The sequence below is a fragment of the Physcomitrium patens genome, chromosome 9 (assembly GCF_059467195.1).
Source record: "Physcomitrium patens ecotype Gransden chromosome 9, ASM5946719v1, whole genome shotgun sequence".
Lineage (NCBI taxonomy): Eukaryota > Viridiplantae > Streptophyta > Bryopsida > Funariales > Funariaceae > Physcomitrium > Physcomitrium patens.
The window spans coordinates 9,015,912-9,041,576 of NC_143418.1; the positions used below are offsets into that span (position 1 = coordinate 9,015,912).

The following is a 25,665-nucleotide window of genomic DNA, read 5'->3' on the forward strand; positions in this document are numbered from 1 at the left end:
ATCCAACTTCATGCCTATAATATGCCTATCAATACAAACTAGTACAAATACAAAATGGAATAACCACAAAGAATCTCTAGGAATAATATTCGCAACTAAAAGAAGGTATCAAAAACAAAATCCAAAAATCCATACTAGATCCTCATTTTTAATAATATATAAGCAAAAATCAAAAGCAAACCAAAGCAATCAGCACCTGCATATTGTTGTTAGTTACAAATTGTAGAATCTATAACAATAAAAGATAATTTTAATAAATTGAAATATGGAGAAGTGAGAGAAAATCAAAAATTCACTTAGAAAGCAATTGGTATTTAATAAATGCCACTTCAATGCTCAAAATAACCTTCACTTTAAAAATTAAGCATGCCAATGAACTCTTTGGGTCTCTTCTATATAAAATTGATTAAAAAATAATCAAATTTGGACTCCATATGTACTTAGAATGAGCTTCCAAACTTGATACTTAAAAGTTCTGGATAATGTGTGTGGTTTTTTTTTTTTTTTTTTTTTTTTTTTTTGTAATGCTTTATAATTATACAATGAGGCCTATGATCATGGATCTATCATTGTAGTCCTATAATCATAGAAAACTTGTCCCTATGGACCTATAATTATATATTGATGGTTTGAACCATCGTCTATTGTTGCAGATCCTTGATATTTTTTTTAAACTCATACCAAGCCTTTGCGATCTATTGATTTGTGTAAAGTACCTCAAAATAATCTTGATATTACTCTCAATGTCAAAAATCAAGAATATAGCACCTTATTGGAATTAAAAAAAATATTTTAACAAGCCCCATAGAAATAATCTTGATATTACTCTCAATGTCAAAAATCAAGAATATAGCACCTTATTGGAATTAAAAAAAATATTTTAACAAGCCCCATAGAAAGAAAAAAAAAATAATAATAATCAACATTCTGTCTTTATAGCTTTGCCTAGCTGCCTTGCAGCCTCTCTTATATAGCACTGCAATCTTACCTCAATGCACTCTGTCTGGTAATGCCACCTAACATAATTCTAATCGAGCATCCTCTACTACATAATATTTGGAATAATTAATACAGCCATATACAATAATGTGGCAATACAATCTACTTTGGTTTTGGCACCTAAGACAATGGTATCTAAAATCCTATAGCAAAACAAACCTAAAATATATTTATTTTATTTATTTGATCTATTTTATTTTAACTTATTATATTTCAAATTAAAAAAAGAAGAGATTCTTATTAAGTAAAAAAATTAAAAATCTCACACTATAAAGAGAGAATTTAAGAGTAGAAGTGTGAAAATAAGAAAAACCTTAAAGCTTTACTAAAATGGCTAAAATACCATAGCCAAGAAAATCCTTACAACAAGTTTTCTTATTCTCAAAACCTCTCATAAGACTTGACTTGATAAGAATGTAAAGTCAAGGATCTTTTTCCATTTAAGTCCTCAAATCTTAATTAACATAAATAAAATCAACTAACGAAAAATCTCTCAATAGATGAAAAACCACTAATCAAACTAAACTACATACAACTAATGGAATTTGGCATCCAATGCCATATCACATGACAAAATCATTGCAATTGCTCTTTATAATGTTGTGTAGTAAAAATCCTTAATATTTTTGAATTTTTTATTTAATAATGGTTTTTTTTAATTTATTAAAATTTCTATTATAATTTGCATAAATAGTAAAAAATTGAACCACTTTCTTTTCATTTTAACTTTTTATTCTTGCATAAGCCAATCTATCATCCATAACATTTGTCTCCATTTGTATGGCATTAATATATGATTTTTCTAAAATAATAGTATACATAGATATATCTTTTACAAATAAAATTTATTTGTGAGTATCATCTTCTAACATTATCTTGATATTTGAATAAGCTTCATACAAACCTCCTTTTGAATTGTTTGTTGATCTTATTGTCCATCCATATTTACTATCAATAACCTAATTTTTCTTTTTTATATAACTTTTTTGATATTAAAATAATTTTAAAATAATGATCTATCAATGCTATCTAGTTTTTTAAATTTTACCAAAATTTATATAGTAGTCTTTGTATAATGCTTTTAAGAATAATAAATAAAGGCTTAAACTACATCTTCTTTTTTTATAAATCTTACTCACAAAGAATATCCAAAAAATTCTATTTCAACCTCTTCATTTACATTGCTTTTTATTGTCCTTATTCCTTTTACATTTGATGTCATAGTATCTCCTATAGATTTCTATTTTTTCTTTATTTTATTAATAATTACTTCATATGATTCACACTTTGTAATTCCTAAAATTTCATCAATTATGAATTCAATCTTTATACTTGATAACTATTCTTTCAATATCTTCTTAAAATTTGTAGCAACTTAAGTATTGAAATGTAAAAAAGAGTATTTTTTTTTCTTTCAAAATTTTCTTTTTCTTAGTAGGAACATTTTCTATTATCTCCTCATGCACAAGATTTTTCTTTTGTATTTTTTTTTTTTTTTAGAATTTTTTTTATAGCCATTCAATATTTTCATATTTCTTTTGTTTTTCTTCTATTAATGTTTAATGATGACTTCTTACAATATGTGTATAAATTAATAATCCATCTATTGAATCATTCTATCTAATAATTTCTAGTAAATTGTTTTTCATCATAACTCATTACACTTGACCATAAAAAATTAGATTTTTTTAGAAATCTAAAATTTATGCTTAAATATTTGCTTGGATTTGCTCCCATTTAATATGTTGATGCTTCATTACTTGAGATTGTATGCACTTTTAAAGTATCTCCTAAAAATACCATTATTTTTTCTTTATTAAAATTTGTCTCTAACTTTTTTTTACTTTGTCTCTAACTTTATTATAAGTATATCATACCATCTTTGAAAAAAATAATTCTTTTATGTAGCACCTATGTAAAATACTCACACTCCTTTTTTGAATGATCTATGTTGTTATACCACATACATCTATGCACTATACCTTCGATTGGTCTTAATTTTTGTCTTCTTGATATTTTTGATGATTGATCCTTCTCCTCAAGTTTTGCAAATTTTATTTATAAATCTCTCATTCTCCATATGATTTTATCAATGTTCATTTCTTCTTTCTTTGATATATCTATTGAAGGTTGAATCACAAATATAAGATAACTAATAAGTATTTTTATTTTAAATATTTGCAATTTTCTTAAAATATCCATACTAACTTTTTTATTATATTTTTTTTGTAAGAAATCCTATTCCCTCTTTCTCTTCTTTCTAATTTTTTTTATCCTTCATCTTCTTTCTTATCAATAAGAAGAATTTTTAACTTCTCTTATAACACTATATTATTTATTTGAAGAAAAAATTCTACTTTGCTTGGATCTTATAATTGTCTCTCATTTTTTGATAAATAATATATTTTTTTAAACTCCTTCAATAATTTTGTTGCTTGAAGATCTTTTTTAGTTCTTTCAATCTATTCAAAAAATAAATTTTTATAACTTGGTCACTATCTTTTAAAAATTATTTATCTTTTAATGATTAAGAGATTTTTTTTTCATAAACCTCCAAAATATTCCTATTATAGATTTAATGTGATTTTAAAAATTTTCTTCTATCTATAATCTATAAGTTTTAATGAAATCTTTTAATAATATTTTATTTTAGGCTTTTTACATATATTATTCTTCATTTAATCTTTTATCCAATACTTGTATTAAAATATGATATTGTGATGTTTTTATTTGATCTTACAAAGACCTCAAAATAATCCTTTCAAAAATTTTCTACCATTTTTTCTTTCTAATTCAAATGTCAATATTAATTAGAAAAAAAATAAAAAAAATAAAAAATCTCAAGTTGAAAATGATAGTGATTTTTTTATAAAGCTATTTCAAGGTTTATTTAGTTAATAGATATTATAAATTGAATCTCACATATAGACTTGATGAAAAAGAAAAATTTTAAAAATTGTATATGCATTGATAATAAAATAATAATTAAGTAAATATAAAAATAATATTTTTTTATTAGCACTTATTAATAAAATTCTAAATGAAGTAGCATACTATGAATTATATATATTTATAAATAGATATTTAAATTAAAACTCAATTTCTATAGCATCTAACAATTACCATAAAATAGTCTTCATAACTTCTTGGATTATCTTCATACATATAGTCATATCTTTTAGACTTTGAAATGTTCTACATGCATTCTAAAAAGCAATAATCTTTACATTCTTTGACTTGTTATACAATTCAATGTTTTTTATTTTTTTGACATCTTTTGTATCTAATCTACTATACAAATACATCTTGAGTGTTTAAAAAATAGCTTGAAGCATTATAGGATAGTAAGAGCTGCCTTCAATCTTAAAAATATTTTTAGGGATTCAAAAAAAAATTCTACTTATATATATGGTGTTAAAAAATAAATCTATAAAAGATGAAAATTTTTATAGACTTAGCACCACCTTCAAATCTTAAAGAAATATACATGACTTTAGGCTATATAAGATAATATTATGAAATTATTTATAATTATGCCACCACATCCATGCTTAAAATCAAGCTTCAATAGAAGTATACATTTGAATAGTTCTTTGAATGTCAAGAGGCCTTTAAGATACTTAAAAGAAAGATTATTACTTACTTGGTGTAAAAACTATTAAATTAGAATTTATCATTTTATATCTATTGCAATGCATCTTTAATAGATAATGTCTTATATCAACCTTTAGATGATTATGGTAAAGATTATCTCTTTGCTTTTTCTAATATATTATTAAATTTTTCAAAGATGAGCTATATTACTTCTAAGAAAACAACAATCTTTATGTATCAATGCAATTAGTTCCATTTGAAAAGTAAACCATTAATCAAATAAGAAAATTTCAACTTCATCTCCTCTAGTAGAATGAAGCATATTATAGTAGCCATTAGGTATCTTACAAAGTGAGTTGAAGATAAAATAATTAAAACCTGTAATGCAAAGTATATTGTCAATTTTTTATTTGAAAAAATTATCACTCAATTTAGATACCTTAAGGTGCTTAGTAGTCATAGAGATAAATATTTCTTAAATAAATTCATAAAAGATAAAACATAGCAATTTATAATTAATTTTCATAAGACTACATCTTATCATCTCAAAATCAATGATTACACAAAATGTGTCAAATAAATCTTAATAAACATACAAAGCAATATTATCATTGATTTTAATAAGAATTAGAATTCTAAGATTATAATTGCTTAGTAGGCTTATAGGGCTACCTTTAAAGTGACAACTAAAGCCATTATTTTTTTCTTTGGTCCATGACTTAGAAGCCATTTAATCCATTGAGTTTTAGATTTCTTCTTTTGAATTATAATTGCAAAAAGATTATAAAATAAGTAATCTTTGATAGACGGGTTGGAGCACCTTAAGGACTTAAATGAGACCAAGATGATGGATGTTTAGCATATGCACAGAACCACTCAGGATCTCTACTATGCTTACAGAAATTTCTTTTTCAGACCTCTTGGTGCAGTATCCGCCCCCTGCAAGTTCTTCATACGGCCTTTAATGGCAAACTCCAGAGCTAATAATGTTGCCCTCTCAAATGTCGCAGCAACTACTCTAGGAAAGAAACTACAATCCACATGCAATCTCGTATTAAAAATACAAACATTAATACAGAACTCGATGAGTCTGTGCGCTATCTCAGCAATTCTGAAACAAAAATCACGTCCAGATCGGATCAATACCGATCCGAATGTCGCAAAAGTCTACAACCTAAGTAACACAGAGTCACTAGACTAAGGAAAGCCCAATTCGAGCTCTCTCTCTCTCTCTCTCTCTCTCTCTCTCTCTCTCTTCGCACCATGCTTCGACATCTCAACCAAAATCCCAGCAACATTCAACCCCCATGCTAAGCCTTTGCATAACCAATAACTTTTGATTCTTCATTAGAAGATACACCTCGACTAGTTAAGAGAAACTGGGACATCTGATCAAACAGAGTGCATCCGGGCGACACTGCCACTGCAACATGACTATACGACAACTGGTGAATAAAAATGGCGATGAGACTCTGCAAGAAAGACACGTGATGAGTATATGTACCCGGACCCAAGTGTACCCGGAAGGCGAATCGTAGATACAATTTTGCCCGTCCTGCGTCAGAATTTGGCTAGATCTGCACATCCACATCTCATGAAAAACTGTGTTGGGGGTGTTGAAAAAGCAGTCCTTCGCTTCCGGAGATCATTGCACATGTGAGGGATTCACAGAACTTGTCATCATTTGTTTACATCATACTTCCTACACCTGCTGTCACAAGGATCGCACGTAATTCCCTATGCTTTTCACAGCTGTCGTCAACTCACAAAAGAACAGAATCTTAGTTGATGTTACCCTTCTTGGAATCAACAAGAGAATCGGTAGCCACAGTACTTGTGCCGGGAAATGAGTTGAAAAGGTTCGATTCCTAAGACACACCTCACGCTTCGGCAAGGTAAGCTGAATTCCGTGTTATCATGTATCCATGAGCTATTGTTGAAATCAAATTCAAAGACCTCCCAAGCTCTTACACAATCAGTATCCGAAACAAAAAAAAAAAAAACAAAAAAAAAAAATATATATATATATATATATATATATATAGCACAGTGAAACTCCTGTAAAAACTAAATTAGTTGCAGTAGCAATTACTTCTGAGCGATTATAAATTTCGTGTGATGCATCCCACAAGGTTAACAATCATGGAGTGAACAGATGAAGTTCAGCTCAAAAATGAAATTTGTTTTGCAGGTTGTCTATTGATCTGCCGAAGACATTCTTTCTTTTGCTTTGACACTGTTTTCCTGATAGCAATGCAACCAAGTCAGCTTTAGTTTTGCAGGCTAAAATTAGTTTAGGGTGGAATAATTTTCTGAGCAAAGAAGTGAGGTATACATGTAAAACTATGAAAGGGATCGCAATCAATGGACTAGAAATAGAAACCCATAAGTCAAAGAGGCTATAAAGTGGGCTTCTTCCTAAGTTTTCAATTCCCACGTCATGGTCAGTTTTCATTTGGGTTTGGGACAGATATGACAATGTTGTATGTTGATACAGTGAGATTAGAGATGGATAAGCATTTGATAGATTTGATGTTTTTTTGAAGTTGTTTAATAGAATGGGTCTTTTGGGGGAAATCTGTAATTTCATAATAATTTTTTTAAATCAAAAATGTTCAGTTGATTACATAAGTAACAATGTTGAATTTTTGTTTCACATAATTTTTCACAAGATTTCAATTAGAATCGAGATTGTGAAAGTAGAGACGGTTTTCTTTAGGAGTTATATGGTTATTGTGTACTTTGTAGGTGTAAGTTCTATTTTAAATTCAATACATTTTACAATTGAAGCAACTCAATAAAAATATTGACAAGGTATTAATTCCAAACAAATATATTAAAAAAAAGTGTTTTAAAATGAAAAATAAATAAAAATAAATTATAAATAATATAATATAATAAACACCTCTTTCTTCTTCTTTTTTTTATCTCCATAGTGCATTGAAGCATTTGTATGTATCTTTTAATTATATGATTCTAATTTTATGCAAAGAATATTTAGATTTTTTACTTTAAAAGTAAAGAAAGAATGTTTAAAAGATAATCAATGAATATTTTAATTTGGCTCTAGAAAATAAAAATAACAAAGCTAAAAAATAGTTGCTTTTATATTGCAATAGAATTTAAATATAATTTATAGGCAAATAGAAAGCTTTCTAATTTTATTAGAAAAATAAAAATACAATTAAAATAACCTCTAACAATATTCCAACTACATATGAATATTGTTTAGAGATTACAAGTAAATAAACTTTGAAGAGAAGAATAAAAAGTACTGTAAAAAACTCGTATAAGCATTTGATAGTAGAGATCTCTTCTTATTACCACATTTTACAACACTTCTGGAAAGAAGTAGTAACAAAACAACTACATTTCAAGCATCAAGCACTATCCATCTTAACATGATTTTTGAAACGGAAATGGACATTTTAAATACTTCTATCAATATATATATATATATATATATATGAATGAATGATGTGTATTTGAATTTATTAGAAATTATATTATAATGTATGTAATATAGTATGATAATATTTTTATAACTTTTTGTGTAAATAATATTTAGTTGTCATAGTTTGAAAGTTTAAAATCCTTTCACTTATGCATATATATTTTTATGATATTTCTAGAATTTAATTTAAATTATACTAAAAGAATATTACAACATAAAATTTATCTATATAAAAAAAATTTAAGGTTTTAAAATTATAACATTAAAATAATTCTATGACGTTCTAATTAAGATAATACATTCTATTCACAAAAATATATATATATATATTAAATTGCGCTCTAAGATCAATTAAATTATGTATTCTTTAAAAAAAACCCTTAAAATATAAAATTCAATTACTAAAATTACTTTTTTTTTAAAAAACAAGTATTAATTGAACTATATTATTAAAGTATATAATATCTATACAAATTAATCTTTTGTACAATAATTTTATTTTTCTTTAATAAAAACTTATAATCTACAAAATCAAAGTTGTTCATAACAAGAGCTATTGTTGTTATTAATTTTTTAAATTAAATTATTTTCAAATATACTAATAATACTATTATATTTTATAACTTAATTATTTGTTTACATTTTTTAATAACTACAATATTTTTTGTTCTTTTTTACAGAAATAAACCCTAATCCTAATCTTAGTGGGGATGAGATGGGCATGTTAAAAAAAGATATCTATTTGGTACCAACTTGAAGACAAATACCATATTTGCACGTTTTCAAAGAGATTGTTGCACAAGTGTGCCTTAGAAATTCAAGCTGAATTCAATATTAATATAAAGTCTTCAGCCCTGAGGCTTTCACTCCGATCAATAAAATGTTACCTCTGGACTATTCATAACTGTGTGGGTATGTGAAGCTTTGCTTGCAGCAACCAGGAATGCGAGCTTCATTTTCCTGTATCCTCATTGAGGTGTGTGTATTGTGGGTTCTAAATTAGGGTTATCGTTTAGGTTTAGGATTGATGAAAAAACATTTTTTTGTTTTTGTTTTTGTTCTTTTATGTTTTTTTTTTTTTTTTTTTGGATGTTGGAGTTGTGGATGCAATCAATGAACAAGATTGTGGGGGTGTTGAGTGAGGAGAATTGGTTGGGTGGAAATGTTTTTAGGGATCAGTGATACTGTATTTTCATGAAATTCAATAGAAAACATGACTTGTTGAGAAAGGAGAAAGGTAGAGAATTATTTGTAAAAATTAATGATTAAGGCATACACAACTGCATATGTATGTCCCTAGTCTTGATTTAACTTCTAAAATTATTAACCAACTGAACAAATTCTTTGAGGAAACAAAGTCTCTTTGTGTGTTATGTTATATGTCCCACATTAACTCCCTTTTGTACTTTACATGTATAATGCATGTGCGTTTGTTTCAACACAATGTTTCAACTGCAAAAACTTGTGAATACATTATTTGTGAACATTTGAATGCATTCAAATGTTCACAATGTTCCAAGTGTAAAAGAAAGTTTTTGCAGTTTCCCAATTTTTATTTGGAGCATTTATATTTGTTGACATTTTGATTTTTAACACCAGCCTACTTGTACTCTTTATCAACTTTTATTTCTTAAAGTTTTAAACACACAAGAAAATTTAATAAATTATACATCAAAAAAATAATGTTATAATGGTTGTAAAAAAATATATATTAAGTACTACTTTGAAAAAAAAATTAAAATAGGGTATTAAAATCTTATCAACCAAGCTACCAAATTTATTATATAATTAGATAATTTTGTGATTTCAAAATATAATACAACTATTATACTTTAAATAATGGTTTTTATACACGATTTAGGATACATTTAGAGTAATAATTGTATTTTTTCTCTATGCATAAATATATTTTAATGAAAACTTTAATGAATAATCTTTATGGATTTAAAAAATAAATAAATCAAATCAAATGCAGATGATGCTGGAAAAGGAACAACTCTAAATATGTATAATTGACTTGATTAGCTTCAAGAGAAAAACATTTAAGATTCAAATGAATCTGAATCTGTTTATTTCATTCACAAAAAAATTAATTAAAATTTTAAAAATGAAATTGTACAAATTTCTTACTTTTTTTTTATCTTAAAATGTATAAACCATGCTCTTGCAATGAAAAACTTATAAACATATGATTGAAAGAATGGGTGTTTTATTTAAAGAAAATTGAGAGAAATTTGAAGATTATGGGAGAATTTGTGCATAATTAGTTAACCTAATTTGAGGTAAAGTTAAACACAAGGCTTAATATCAGAATGCACAAGTTGTGCACGAGACATAAACGTAAATCTCTGATAATTGTTCATGGGTATTGGGTTAGCACGATACTAGATAATTTTTAAAAATTATTAATTTATGAGATATACATATAATCATAAACCTTATACATACTAAAAATATGAATTGATTGGATCAATTAACCATGAACTCATAATAAACTGGACGATTACCTGCACTGTAATTATTTGAACATTTAAACATGATTCTTTCCTTCTTCTTTTTTTCTTTTTCTTTTTTTAATGACTTGTACTGGTTAAATAAAATTCCAAGTACATAATGGAAGAAAAAAAGAAAAAAAGAATTTTATATGGCTCAAATAACACCTTCACCAGAACTCATTTCCTTCAGCAGTTAATTCCTGTGCACTTATATGATACATAAAGATTATACTTAATATAAACTGAATATGGAAAACACGACTTATAGTTTTATCCTCAAACAATAAAATCCGTGGCTTTTTTTAATTTATAATTAAGACTTACATTTTTTTATAGTTATTTTTCATGAGGTAATCCTTCATTTACTTTCAATATTGATTTTAATTTTTAATTTTAATTATGTTAATTTAGTGTATTCTTTTTAGATCACATAAACTTTCCAGACATAAAATTGAATACAAAGCTTAATTAAAATAAAATAATAAAAGCGCCATTGAGTTTTTAAATACAATTTATATTAGAAATTATTAATAGTGACATCATTTGTTTCAATTTTCCAGATTCACATCTTGATACTTAATCTTTGTCTTAAAACACTTTCACAAATATTTCCATTAAGTTTGCTGATTTTACTTCCATTGGAAGAAGAAAAAAAAGAACTCTGTTACGTCGTTGTACTGCATAAAAAACATGTAAACTTCAATACATATACATGTACATATGTGTGCGTACATATTTCTTTTCAGGTTTAAAGCTTTTTGTGCATGTTGCACGTTTTTGTAACTATAATCGAACCATTCTTTGGTTCGTTTTTAGAGTTAACTACAAAATTTTATTAACAAGTGATTTTTCATCTGTGCAATAATTCAATGTTCAACACTGTGTGAGATTATTCATCATTTGAGGTTTCTCTGGTGGACTATTTGTGTTTATATCACAGAAACCAAACTTCTTTTCAATGCCCTGAGGTTTCTCAATGTAAACCATAGTTTTCATTCTTGCACTGGTGTAGAATTCTTACACAATTTATTTTATTTAATTGAAATATTGATAAACTTAAACCTGTGATAGCACAAAAACAGCAACCACCTATTGTACTTAAATTTCAAAGTTCTTATAAAAAACAACTACACAAAAATTAGTATTCCTATCACAGTTAACATCAGATTTATTGAACACACAACCAGTTCATAATACATTGTTATTTTTTAGAAAATTTACACAAAGGAATTGCAATAATACATTGTTTCAATTTTCCATTTTGACAACAACATTTTTGCATTCTTCACAAATTTCCTTCACCATTTTGGAGTACGCTATTAAACCCTAAGTCAATATTTACTATTATTAGAAAACTGCTGATTGGTTTTTATTTCTATATTCAAAGAAAAAGGAGCAAGAGCAAGGGAAATGGGAAAAGTTGTGGCATGGGTGGTGTGGGTCATGTTAATTGTGAGCCAAGTGAGCATGGGCACAAGTGTTGTAGAGAGTGAAGAAGGAACAAGAGTGTTGGAAGGGCAAACGAAGACGAGGAATGCTTACGCTACCATGCTTTATGGGGGCACTCCTCGCGACTACGAGTTTTATGTAGCGGCTCGGGTTTTACTTCAAAGCCTTGCCTCCCTCAAAGCAAATGCGGATCTCGTCCTCATTGCTTCTGCATCTGTGCCACGTCCATGGTTGAATATCTTGTAAGTTAAATAAAAACTCTTTTGTTGTGTTTGTTTTTGCCAAAATGATTTGCAGAGGATTAAGGCTTTAACTCTTCTTCCTTTTTTCTTTTTTTTCTTGTTAATGTTTATATGGGATTATAGCTCCAATTGATATTTCAGTTGTTTATATTCTTTGTACATATAATTTAGAAAGATAATGGAAGTATCAACCTCCGTGATTATTTGTAATCTGTTGCTTGTTAATTTTGGGGCTTCATAAACCATCATTCTTTAGATTTGAATGATTTTATTTTTTATTTTTTTATCACAAAGTAATTATAGCTCAATACTTGATTTTTTTTTATCATAAAGGTGAAGTTTTTCATCATTGACAAGGATACTTTTGTTTTGTTTTGTTTAGTTTTTTTTTTAATGTTTGTTTCTTCTTTTTTGAAAAAAATAGAAAAAAGGAGAATGTCACTGTTAAAGTTGTGGAAGACATACATAACCCTTATGCAAAGAGACGTAATTTTGAGAAGCGATTCAAACACACTCTCAATAAGATATATGCATGGACTTTAACTGAATATGAGCGAGTGGTGATGTTGGACGTTGATAATGTATTCATACGAGCCCCTGATGAATTATTCCAGTGCGGTGAATTCTGTGCTGCTTTTCTTAACCCTTGCATCTTCCATTCAGGCTTGTTTGTTTTAAAGGTTAGCATCTTCATTCTCTCGCTCTCTCATGTGAAAGTATGTACACACCCATATATATATATATATATATATAACATTTCATTTTAGTTTATTTTAAGTTTTGAAGGGAGCGTACCTAATGAAGAAAAGAATCACACCAAATATAAGCAACGGTTCCTTGTGTAGCCATCAAATGAAACATTCAATAATATGCTTGAGGAAATACAAAGGGAAGTGCCAAACCCATTGGATGGAGCAGATCAAGGGTTCCTCACATCATATTTCCATGATCTTTTAGACCGCCCTTTGTTCCATCCTCCCCATCTACCTTTCCAACAACTCACAGGGCTCTATCGCTTGCCCCAAGGCTATCAAATGGATGCGGCATTGTATTGTAAGCGCTCATGGTTTGTGTTCATGCCATTTTAAGTAATACTTTGTTGGTGGAATATTATATTAGGGACCTCTATAGAGCATGAGTTTTCATAAAAACATGAAAAAAAAAAAATATATATATATATATATATATATATATATTCTAATTTAAGATTTTTTTGTGTTTTTTGTTGAATAACTTTTGCAGATTTGAATCTTAAATGGAATGTTCCTTGTGGCCAAAACAGTGTCATTACATTTCCAAGCATTCCAATGTTGAAGCCGTGGTATTGGTGGTCATATCCAACCTTGCCTTTAGGAATATTATGGCATGATAAGCGTCAAGCAACTATAGGGCAAGTGCATTTTTCAATGGTGGAATTGATTTGTTCATTTCTATTAATCAGCCAATAATTTGCATGGTTGAATTCTATTGTTGTCTCTCCATATATATATATATGAATATTGTTACAAACTATGGCAACATTGCCAATATTGTATATATATATATATATATATATATATACTTACTTACTTACTTACAATGGGTAGGTTTATACCTTGCAGATATAGTGGTGAGATACACATCCTTGTGATAGAAATCCTGCTCTATTTATTTTGTCTTTTTGCAACTCTATTTATACAGAAGCAATTAGTAACGTCACAAGAAAAGAATAACAACTCGGGAAGAATGAATTTGAGAAGTGCTCAATCTTTTCATATACCTCGGTGTCACCCACGGGTGGTGAAAGCAATGCTCGTGGTTAGTTTGAGTGGGTGTTACATTTTGCCATTCCTCGTAGTTCCTACAACCGTTCATCCGCTTCTTGGATGGGGGGCTTTTTTCTTTGGATCCTTTTCACTTCTACTCTCTATTGCCAAAGCATTCAAACTCCCATTCATCCCCGTCCTCGTGCCGTGGTTGACATGTATCGGAATGTATTTTATTATGCTTTGGCCTTACCATTCCAATGGTATTTCTAGATCATTATTAATGATAGCATATGCCTGCATCTCGTCTCCGTGTTTGTGGTGGTGTTCCAAAGAGTTGTTCTTTTCCCACAATGGCAAGAATGATGAAGAGCTTGCTGCAACTTGGGCTCCATTGAAGTCTATTACTCCTGTTGAATTCACAAAATTATGTTGAAATTTGCACATGTGTAGCATCACTATTTACTTAAAATTTCTGTACTCCCATGTTGATGGTATACATGAGTCTCTATGGGTAGGATAAGGGATGTTGTGTAAACTATATTAGTATTTATTCAATGTAATTCATATTTAAGAAAAAATAGTTATATGCATTTGCATTGTAATAACTCAATATCAATAGTTTGGCTGCATAGGTTTGTAAATGTTTTAGGCTATTTTAAGGAAAAAACTATCCATTAATTTATAATGAACAAATTGCAACTTATTAAATATATATATATATATATATATATATAGATATATATATATATATATAGTGTTTGAAAATTTGTGAACATGAAATTTAAAGGTATTATGATAATATTCATCAAGCTTAAATTACTGATGCTTATATCATCACAATAATAAAAATAAATTTTGATTAGTAATATATTATTTAGTTCTAAACGTCACATTTTTTTATAATGAAGTAAATAATATTAGTTTTGAGATATTTAGTAATTCAAGATTTGAATAAGTTTTGTTATCCTTTGACATAATTTTCTTTTAACAATAAAGAGGTGTGTGTATATATATATATATATATATATATATACACATATACATAACATCTATAAATATTCAACATGAAAATTAAGTTTACTAATATGCTTTTCCTTCCTTTTGGTAAAATATTATTTCGAGATTTATATTTTGTTGATGCAACATGCTAAACTTTATCAAGAAGTCTTGTGTTTGCTACTAATGCTTGGGACTTACACAAATTTCTGTATGCTTAACTTAATATCCATCTGTTGCTATTATTGAAAAAATTGAAATCATTAAAATAAGTGAGAGAAGTCTATATTACACAAAATCAACTGCTTATTGGGATGTCTTACCAAAATTCAACTAATTATTAAGGTGCAAGAAGAAAAAAAGCATCACAGAAAATCACTTCCATGAAAATAATATTTCTGTGTAATTTTATGTCATAATAGCTGAAGTCAGATAAGTGAATACATCCGATAGAGTTTGTTGAACGGGGAAGATGATTATCATGGATTTAAAACTTCTGGTATTTTGATAAATGAGTTTATATTTTTAATTAATTTTTAAAAAGGAGGAAAAACAACCAGATTTTTAAGGAAAGGAGATTGTCATCGAATCTGAAGCCAACAGTGGCAAGACGTGGAAGGTACTGGTGGACCAGCACATCATACAACAATATCCACTGAAAACTGTTCAACATGCAATATTCAACCGCGTTGACTCGGGAAGATTCTCTGAAGCTCCTCGATTTCCGACACAGTTCACAAGTCAACGCCCTTCCCAACACTAGGGAGCTGGTTGTTGTCGGTAGCGGCGGCGGCAAGAGCAGCATACAAGTCAGAGTTGTAACCTCTCAGTTGACAAAACAAAACAAAAAAGAAAGATGCTCAAAACTGCACACTTGACAAGAGATCATGGTGTCGGTAAGAAACCCAGTTTGAAGACCGCTTTGATGCTTCAGCAATAAAATAACAAGTCAATGCAAGGCAAGTTCCGACACAGTTCACAAAGTGCAAGGCAAGGCACAGGACATCAATCTGAAAGAATTCCATCACAACGCCGGTGAAGAACACGAATGCATCAGCTGGAGGAGTGGTGCAGCTTGATGGATCTGCTGCTGAACTGGGGCTGCATCATGCGAGCATACGGGCCGCACCGATTCATCAGCTCATCGTGGGTGCCCTCCGCTAGAATCTGTCCATCGTGCAGCATGGCCACCAGATCGACCCGTCTCAGAAGCGCCAGCCGGTGAGCCACCACCAGAGTGGTGTGGTTGCCTGTGATGAGATGCTCCACTGCCTCTTGCACGACTCTCACGGCCTCGGCTTCGAGGTTACTGGTGGGCTCGTCAAGGAGCAGGATCGGGGCGTTCTTCAGCACAGCACGCGCTATGGTGATGCGCAACCGCTGGCTTGGGGTTAACTGCAAACTAGCCATCCTAACGTGGGTGTCATAGCCGTGGGGTAAGCTGCTAATAAAATGGTGGGCGTTAGCAATCCGGGAAGCTTCGATGACCTCAGCGTCGGTAGCATTATGTCGCCCAAGAATGATGTTCTCCCTGATGGAGGTGGAGAAGAGAACGGGCTCCTGCTGCACCGTGGCCACATGGTTTCGGAGCCAGTGGAGATTGAGAGAACCAAGGTCGTTGCCGTCCAGCAGGATTTGGCCACTGAGAGGCTCGTAGAATCGATTCAAGAGGGCAAGGACTGTGCTCTTGCCCGAGCTTGCCGTGCCAACGAGGGCCACTGTCTGACCCGGTGCCACTCTCAGGTTGAACTTGGTCAGCACGGGAAACTCTGGTAGCATTGGGTACCTGGAGGGTAATTGCAGCAGAAAATTAATACGCCATCCACACAACTGTATGAAGAAATCTGTTTAAAACTTCCAGAATCGACATGTGTTTTCTTAGATCCTTGGTCAAACCTGAATTCTAAGTCTCGGAACTCAATAAGGCCAACGAGGTGAGATGGTTTTTGTCCAGCGTCATCTCCTAGCCCCTCCACTTGTGAGCGACGATTGATGATGCTGAACACTGGAGCTACACTCTTTCGCCGCTTCAAAACAGACGGTCCCAGTCCAAAGACCTCTATTAGAGAGAATGCTGTGAATGTGAATACAAGGTACGCCTTAATAATATTTGGGAAGCTCGTGTTGCTTTCTCTGCGCAAGACGTGGGAGCCGTACCAAAGAAGGAAGGCGTTGCAAGCAAAGAGGAAGAATTGGGATACACCGAATGCAATGCCACAGACTTGCCCCCTCACGAGGCTTCGCCGAAGAGGTTGTTTGAGCTGCTGGCAATAAAGCTGCAGCACCTTCTGCCCTCCTGAGAAGGACATGACAGTGTGAATGTTGGCCACAGCTTCCTCCAACACTCGCCGCGCTCGGTCGTGGGCTCCCCTCATGTCTCCTGAAAATCCCGAGTTCCACATGTGCTGCAAGTGGTCATGCCACAAAATTGAATACCATTAATTAAAAAATGAAGATCGAGATGGTGTGACAATGTCATCAGTAAAGAACACTAATTATGTCAAATGCTAAAAAATTGCGTTAGATGCTATACCTGAGAGATAGAAGCGGTAATGAGTAGCGGAACAGTAGCCAAGGACACCAATCCGAAGCGCCAGTGCATGATCGAAGCCAAAGTCAATGCCAATACTGTTGATGTGAATTGCTGGATGAAAACTGACAGCCTGTTGCTGAAAGTTGCTCTGACGTAAGTCGCATCGTTAGCTAAACGCATGGACAGGAGCTCTGCACTATTCTCTTCTCTATCAAACCAAGCCACCTCATTTCGCAGAATAGCTGTCATCATCGGTCATCAAGAGTGTCAATGTTCCAAGCCAAAGTTCCAAACACATCCATTGTGCACCATGTCTGCTCCTAAACACAACTTTGGTTGCTTGAAGGGCTCTTCCATTGCAGCAAGTCCTTAGGGAAAGTCTCATTACTTCGACTGATTTTCACAGGATAGTAGACTACTGGATTTATGTATATGATTCACAATTCTGAATCGATGAAGTACACAACTTGCGCACGTTACACGCTCACCTGAAAACATGAGTCTGCGCACCCGCTCAGTCATTTTCTCTCCCATGATGCCAAAATAGAAATGTTGCAAGAAGTTGAAAAGGACAGTGGCCAGCCCCATACCCGCCACCAGCAGACACCACTTTGAAACCTCGTGCCACATGATTCTCTTGTTTCCATAAAAGTACGTCTCTGCTACCTGTGCAATCAAAAGTGCGAAGAGAGGGTTGAAAAAGCCCAGCAAACAAGCCCCGACGCTGCCGAGCAATGCACAGAACCACTCGGGAGTGCTCAAAATCGCCAACCTCCACCACGAAGGAATGTCTTCACTTTCGACGACTTGATTCTCAAGAGGCATATTCAGATCGTAGGCCTGGGATAGGGACCTGCTGAAGGTCTTGGAGTGAGATCTCTCATCCTGGTCGGAATTCAAAAGAGGAGATATAGGCGACTCTGGAGTGGAAGGATTTGAATTATTTGAGTAGTGTGACTTTTGACGTTGGTGGTGCACATCGATTCGAGGCAAGCTCTTGAGGTATGTGTTATCAAAAGCATCCCTTGCTTTTAGAATTGATTCTCCTTTCGTTTCTTGTAACTTTGGATCATTTGGAACGATGTTGTCTGCCTTCCGATCTGCTGGGGGGCTAACCAACAGTGGAGGTGATTCGAACATGTTGTCGCTGGCTGGCAGCTCGCGAACACTCTTACCGAGGCAAAATGGTGGTAGAGGTGAAACAGGTCTGCTATAATTCGGAGAAACATTGTCTTGATGTGGAGCCGGTACAAACGTCTTCGGCGGAGGCCTACAATGAGCAATGCAAGTCATCAAATGTAGTGGACAAATTGATCTTAGATAGAAGGGATTTGGGATGTTTATTCTATGGCTTGAAGGACTGCCACCAAGTCCAAAAGGAACTTGGAAACGTAGAAATACGAACCTCCGTGGCTGCTTTGCTGTATCCTGAAGACGGATTAAGTCAGCATACGCTCCATCCACTCTCAACAATTCCTCATGTGTGCCCATCTCAACGAGTTGTCCTTCTTCGAGGACAGCAATCATGTCCGCGCCGCGGATGCTAACAAGACGATGCGCTATGACGATTGTGGACCGGCCCAGCATTAAGATATCAAGTGCTTTTTGAACGCTCTGCTCCGCCTCCATCTCCAGGGTACTTGTTGCTTCGTCCAGTAAAAGAATGCGTGGATTTTTGAGAACTGCTCGAGCTATGGCGATTCGAAGCTTCTTTTCAGGGGTGAACAGCAGACTGTCTTCGCCAACCTGCAAATTCATGATACACAGACGCACATGTGGTTTCTGATGTTCTTTTTACATCTTTTCCTAAATCAACAAATTTGTAACTCAAGAGATGTGCTGATATCAAGGATGAACTCAATTAAGACTCACCTTGGAATTATAAGCATCTGGAAGCGAACTGATGAAGGTGTGTGCATGTGCAATCTTAGCTGCCTCTTCAATCTCATCTGTTGTTGCGTTTCGACCATACAAAATGTTATCTTTAACACTACCCTCAAAGAGAGCAGGCTCTTGACTCACGAGACCAATCTGACTCCTCAAACACTCCACATTGAGGTTTCTGATGTTTTCTCCATCGAGAAGAACTTCACCTGCCAATCCAGAATCACAGATACTAGAGTGAACTCAGTAGGTGTCAGAAATTGACCTCCTCGTTGACCATTACAGGTTCACCAAAGCAACAGCCTTTCTAATCATGCTAAGATTGTTATTTACATGTCGTCAAGTTGCTGATTATTTTGGGGAAAATAAAATGCTTCACAACCCCCCCTTTAAACGAAAGCAGGTGAGACTAGCACCCACCTAATGTAGGGCTGTAAAAACGCTCAATCAAAGCAATTACACTGCTCTTCCCTGAGCCATTACTTCCTGCAAGTGCCAGCGTCTTTCGTGCAGGAAGTGTGAGGTAAAGTCCACTTAAAACTGGCACATCAGGACGGCTCGGATAACTAAAGTAAACATTCCGGAGCTCAATGTTGCCTTGTACGTCACTCAAAGTGACCATGTCATCCGCTGCTACACTACTGTTGGTTGGAAGCTTGCTCTTCAGAACTCGATCAAATAATCGGTGTGCTGCGGCTCTGCCAAGATCAAAGGCCTGAAAATTGGTCGCTGCCTGGTTCAAGCCTCTGCAAAACAACCCATAAGGAGAACAAAGGATGAACATGAATAGCATCAATCAGTTAATTAATCAAGTCCCAGAGAGTCGTGTTTGAGACTACAGACATGAAATCAACTCGAAATGTGCCAACACGTACTGCAAATGAAATTTAGACTTCCAAGCCAGAAAAAAGAATGAATCGACATTAGGGTGAGGTTTCGCTTACAAGCCACTAAGGATTATGGCAAACAGAGTTACAATTACTTGTCCGGCATTAGCTTTGTGACGTGTAGTTAAATACCAACCGATCCACATTTGCAATGCACATGAGCACATGGCAATTCCGTAGATGCATCCAAGTCCAAGCCCTTGGACAAGGCTTATCTGCACCCCATATTGCAGGGTGGACTGAAGTGCATTGGCATAAGCATACTTCACAATCGTCTCATTTGCATAAGCATACACTGTCTTGATGTACAGGATTGCCTGCAGATAAGAACATGACAACGAACATGAACCAACCAAGTGAATCCATTTGAACAATACTCTAGTCGAAACGTATCGCAGTGTCTAATTTAGCTCCTTGCATTGTGATGTCATTCAGAGGCCGGCTAAAGAATAAACGGCTCGGCAGAAAAGCTCTGCATCTATCTGAATCGATCAAAATCAAAATCAAAAATCAAAACCTTTGCAATCATATATGCCATGCACACTTTTGAATTGAAAGTTGAGAGTGAAACCTGTTCCGCGATGAGCGCAGCTTCAGAGTAAGTTTCTTGGACGTGTTCGGCAAGACGAGTAAGAAACAGATTAGACACGATTCCTGCGGCTAGTATGAAGGGTGTTGTGCACAAAGTCGCAAGAGCTACAGGCCAGCAGCAAATGAAGCCCACTGTGAGACTGGCTACGCAGGTTGCCATATTGTGGATGTAGTTGTCCACCTGTGTGGCAGCAAGGTCAAGAAACATGGGATTAGATTCTTAGATGGTAGCCAGGGAATCGTCAAAATCTGCGACAAATTACCGGTGAATTATGTCACGATTGTCCATTCCTTGCAAGAGTATAAAAATAAAATAAAATAATAATTGGCGCTGAACACAAAGTAGAATAAGAGAACATTCAGCACCTTTTCACTAAGGATGTCATGTACAGAGAGGACATCTTTCGATATTTGACTCACGAACTCGCCGCTTCCAGCAAAGTGGTCGAAATAGCCCAGATCTTGGTGCAACAGAATCTGGACTCCTTGTGACCGTAAAACAGCTGATTGTCTCTCCGCTGTGTAGAGCCAGCAAGCCACCTCTGACAAGATTCGGGGTTGAATCAGATTAATGGTGTATCCTTATGCAAGACGTAGACAATTACTCCAAGGTCAAAGTGAAGTGATTGGAAATTTGGACGCCTGACATACATGAGTGAGTTTCGGATGTGCAGTTGATCAAGGCAATGAACAGGTGAAGGTTTCGAGAAAAGTTACTAACCTACCCATCCAGCAGCAAAAACGGCCACAGCAATGTAAACTATGTACAATGCATGCTGCAAATTCCCACCATGTAGATATTTAGTGCAACACATTCCCATGTAGCTCTACAAGATCATTCGAATCTGTAGTGTTCTTGAAGAGGAGTCAGGAAGAACCACTGAAAAGTGTTGACAACCAATAAGGACCCCGTCACAAAGGTAGCCTAGAAATGTTTACCAAGAATCTCCATTAACATGAAAAGCTGTCATCACCATCAATTACACAGCTAGATATCACATAAATTTAAAATATTTGGTGATAGAGAATAAGAGCAACATCAGAAAAGACAAGGGCTTATAATTTTACTTTTTCTACTTCGTCGGCCAACGCGTGTTGAGATGCTGAGGAAATCTGATGTTGACGATTCAAATGCAAGTCATGTTGATACAGTGCAAATAAATTGATTATCTTTCCCACGTAAAGCAGGAAAATAGGGAGGGCTGCCCCATGGACAGCTGCAGCAATACTGCCAAAGGTCATAAGAATCCAATCCAAGGCATCTGCGTAAACGAAAAGCTTCGCGAAGGGAACAGTGGGTGGCGACGGCAGATCTAATTCTTCAACTTCTTCTGCAACGGAGTCTTGTTGTACCTGTTCATTCGTAAGCCCAATTTTCCAAGCTTAGATTCGTATCATGGTGTTAAACTAGTTAAATGAACAGATTTCAAGTCTGAATTGCATCACATTCTGCACCTCTGGGCTCCCCTTTCGCCGCCTCTAGAAATCTAAATGGTTCTAAAGCATTTAATCACGAGGACAATGAAATTGGATGACTTGTACTTAGCGAACCCAGACAGAACTGAAGCCTTTGTAAACGAACTGACCTGCTCTCCAAAGTCTGATCCAGTGTCAAGGTTATAAGGAGACGGCGACTCTGGTGGTTCAGAGACCTCCGACACGGGGGTCAGTGGTTGAATATGCGGGGAAGACCATCCAAACAAAGTCCTAGAGATGTTCATTCTGGTCTCCTTCTGCTCAAAACCACTACCATATTCTACAAAGCAGCCGATGCATGACGGCCACAGTTGTCATGATCTCCCTAAGTTGAAGCCTCAATACAAAGGAGCCTTGCCATGCCTGTGATCTTCCCTTCGTCATTGTTTCAATTTATGATTCCGCAATATTCGAAAAAATAACAAACTTGAATTGTCCATCGTTGTCCCCGAATTCGCTTAACTGAACATAAATATCTGCTAGTTTTCTCATCTATCCGCCATCTTCTCACAATAGCTGCTAACCATGTTACTTCTAAGACGGAACCTAGTCTCAAGTACCATCTTCGAGCTGAATTCTTTTTTTATCTCAACTCGACTCTAGTGCTAGGTCTAAAGAGGGATAGTCATAGAGAATACATCTGTTTCCTGCGCTGCACTCAAAGTATACCATCGTGCTAGTTCTGTGCCTCGCTGTCTTTGCAAACTCTCCCGAACCTCTTTCGGAAGCTCACCAGTTGCCCTCTCCATAATTTGTGTGTGCATTCCAAGGCCTTTTCAGTCAAATATCTTGTACATACCATCAATATTTTTTTAATTACGAGATGGGCGTTTTCTGTAGCTAGAAATCAAAGCCACCTGAATGAAAATACTCTTAGTGTGCCTGCATGCACCGCTGCAATTTTTTCCCATCGCCGTGTCTGTCATCGTGACACATAATTAAGCTTGATGATTCAACAGCAATTGGCTGCACAACATTCTGCACAGTAACCAAGTGAGCACACACTTAGCATTGAGTCGCCAAGTATTAATATAGAGCAATGTGACTTGATCCCTTGGTGTTCTTACCGACTTCAAGCCAGGCTGACTCACATGACACCCGTGGCTATGGTCACCGTAGGCTGAACAGTGCTCGAGTACAGCCCCGACAACAATGCTGACACAAAATAAGACGAAACAGTAGCGAAAAGCAAAGCTCAACACAGAAGAGTGTCAATAGTATAGCTCACAGCTGAGAGGGTCTCTGATGCGAGACAAATGCAGATGTCAGTCATCTTTGACAAGGCAGTCCTTTCTGAGACGCCTCAAAAGATCAACAACGCAACCCTTCCAGCTAGAAACTGCAGGAGTTTTTTCCGTGACAGAACCGAAAAAATAAGGGAGACTCGGTCTCTTAAGACATGTTCTTTAAAATAGCCACCATACTATTGACAGAAGACCAAGTTTCATTTCAAGACATTAACACAGACACATGGACGGAACTGTTAACAAGAAAACATAGCCATGGAAACTCTCTGACCTAATATGTAGCCCAAGGAGGTAGACTGAAGTCAAAAATAAAAATAAGCGATATGAGGTCACCTCACCAACACCTCCGTCACGCGCTACCCCCTCCACTGGCTTTCCTGACAGCAACCTCAACATCATTGCGAAGCTGCAACATGAGCATCGCAGTCGTGGAAACAAAAACACGACGAAGAGGTGCTCAAACTACAGTACAGTCCCTTCGCCCTCGTCTAAGTAGAAAAGCCTTCCTTCCCTCCCTCCCTGCCTCCTCCCCTACCTTCCTCCACCTCTTCAAAAATCCAAACCACTACACTACATCACTCCGCCAACCTGCTCACAGTGAAAGAAAAAGCCTGGCCGAGCTCCTATAAAGCGGTTGCTTGACTGCAAACAACACAAGAGGGGTAAGGCGCGGTAGATCTCAACTCGTTGAGCTCTTCACAAACAGGAGACGGCAAATCTGCAAGGTTCTCACTTAAGCCCCATCCCCCGTCCAGCATAGCATGCACACAGCCAGCGAACTACGAACGAGCTTACACATATTAGCCTGCTTCGCCTTCGTGGTCGTCAAGTCCTTTCCTTTTGTCTCAAGTGACTATTCACAGGCGCTTCAGTGATAGTCTTCTCCGACAAGAACCTTTTAACTGTCCCCTCTCAGAGTCAAAACCAGCATCGGCTGTTCCGTGTTTGAAGCTGTGTTTTTCTTTTTCTCGTTGGAGATCTGTGGGGGGGCTGTAGGATACTCCCACCCCTGGGATGGCCATGAATCTTGGTCAGGATGTACTGCAGTTTGTGGGCAACCGATTGCAGACAGCGTCGTCCTCAGTCATCAGTGTTGCTGTAAGTTAGACCATGGCAGTATCCAAACTCCAGATTCGTGACCTTCAGATTCGTGACCTTCAGATTCATGGTACTTGAGGCAAACTCAGGCCTTGATCAGCTGTGCCCAATGCCTCCCTTATTGCGAAGCCTACGAGTGACATAAATCTCCTAGAACATGCAGGTGGGAACCTGATTTATTGAGCTTTAGTCAAAGGGCTCTCCAAACATGCTCATGAAGGCTGCTCGAAAGTAGTTGGCTGACGCACAAAACACTCTCACACAAATAGTTAGATTCACCCCATGCAAGGGCTAAATTCCTTTTTCCCCCCCACGAATTCACAAACCCACAAGATTCTTCGGAGATTCTCACGTCACAAAGGGATACGGGGCTTTTCTGCGGATATGCTGTGAGTTATGTTCTCATCACATGCGTGCTTCAAATGCTGCTTGAAATCTGTGCACGACATAAAAGAACCTGGTGCTGCTCAGATCTCATTCATCCAATATCAATTCCTGGGTAATAATTTCGCATTCTGTTTGTGCTCTCGTATTAAATACTTATATATAAATAAATATATATATATTTCTATCTATAACCAGCACTATTTTTCTACATCTTATAGTCTTTCATATGTACAAACAAATACAAATAATTTAAGCAGAATTTCAGTTCTTCCTCTTCTTCTTCTTCTACGTCCTCTGCTCCTTCCACTTCTACCTCTTCGTATTAATTTTCCCCCCCTGAGAACATATCACCGCCATGCTGCAACTTTCATTCAATATGTACCTGCAGGATCTACCTCTGAAGGTGCTCATTGCCAGTGGAAGGAAGGAGGGGGAAATGGTGGCAGCGGAGGAGATGGGTTTCAGCCCAAGTACAAACAAGACCTTGACCCAAGTGGTGCTGGTAGCTAGCTAACTGGCCAACTAGCTATCTGTCTAGCTTCGTAGCAATGCAGCTGGCCAGCCATCTACTGAATGATTCTGCAC

At 34.8% G+C, this 25,665-nt stretch overlaps 2 protein-coding genes across 11 annotated transcripts; one reads left to right on the forward strand and one right to left on the reverse strand.

The window, feature by feature from the left end:
- The first annotated feature begins 8,501 nt into the window (after positions 1–8,501).
- LOC112286539 (putative glucuronosyltransferase PGSIP7) lies at positions 8,502–14,693 on the forward strand. Of its 6 annotated transcripts, none has more exons than XM_073536154.2 (7): positions 8,521–10,892; positions 11,103–11,234; positions 11,930–12,233; positions 12,658–12,913; positions 13,079–13,286; positions 13,476–13,623; positions 13,835–14,693. In XM_073536154.2, exons 3-7 carry the CDS (start codon positions 11,953–11,955, stop codon positions 14,412–14,414), a joined length of 1,473 nt encoding a protein of 490 aa, XP_073392255.1. In that variant the 5' UTR covers positions 8,521–10,892; positions 11,103–11,234; positions 11,930–11,952; the 3' UTR covers positions 14,415–14,693. The 6 variants fall into 6 exon arrangements, with proteins under 6 accessions (XP_090109219.1, XP_073392255.1, XP_024384256.1 ...); XM_024528488.3 differs by having other exon boundaries at positions 8,521–9,792; positions 10,023–10,892; positions 11,103–12,233; XM_073536153.2 differs by having other exon boundaries at positions 8,521–9,023; positions 10,023–10,892; positions 11,103–12,233.
- Positions 14,694–15,870: 1,177 nt separating this feature from the next.
- On the reverse strand, positions 15,871–24,977 carry LOC112286370 (ABC transporter B family member 20). Of its 5 annotated transcripts, XM_090253095.1 has the most exons (17): positions 24,391–24,977; positions 24,184–24,237; positions 23,929–23,972; positions 23,577–23,687; positions 22,459–23,326; positions 21,941–22,225; positions 21,594–21,648; positions 21,239–21,414; positions 20,853–21,053; positions 20,339–20,598; positions 19,815–20,140; positions 19,383–19,603; positions 18,916–19,256; positions 17,999–18,780; positions 17,511–17,752; positions 16,874–17,382; positions 15,871–16,763 (listed from the first exon to the last, which is right to left on the reverse strand). In XM_090253095.1, exons 5-17 carry the CDS (start codon positions 22,591–22,593, stop codon positions 16,031–16,033), a joined length of 4,266 nt encoding a protein of 1,421 aa, XP_090109221.1. In that variant the 5' UTR covers positions 22,594–23,326; positions 23,577–23,687; positions 23,929–23,972; positions 24,184–24,237; positions 24,391–24,977; the 3' UTR covers positions 15,871–16,030. The 5 variants fall into 5 exon arrangements, with proteins under 5 accessions (XP_090109221.1, XP_090109222.1, XP_090109220.1 ...); XM_090253096.1 differs by lacking the exon at positions 23,577–23,687; XM_090253094.1 differs by lacking the exon at positions 23,577–23,687 and having other exon boundaries at positions 23,934–24,237.
- Positions 24,978–25,665: the final 688 nt, after the last annotated feature.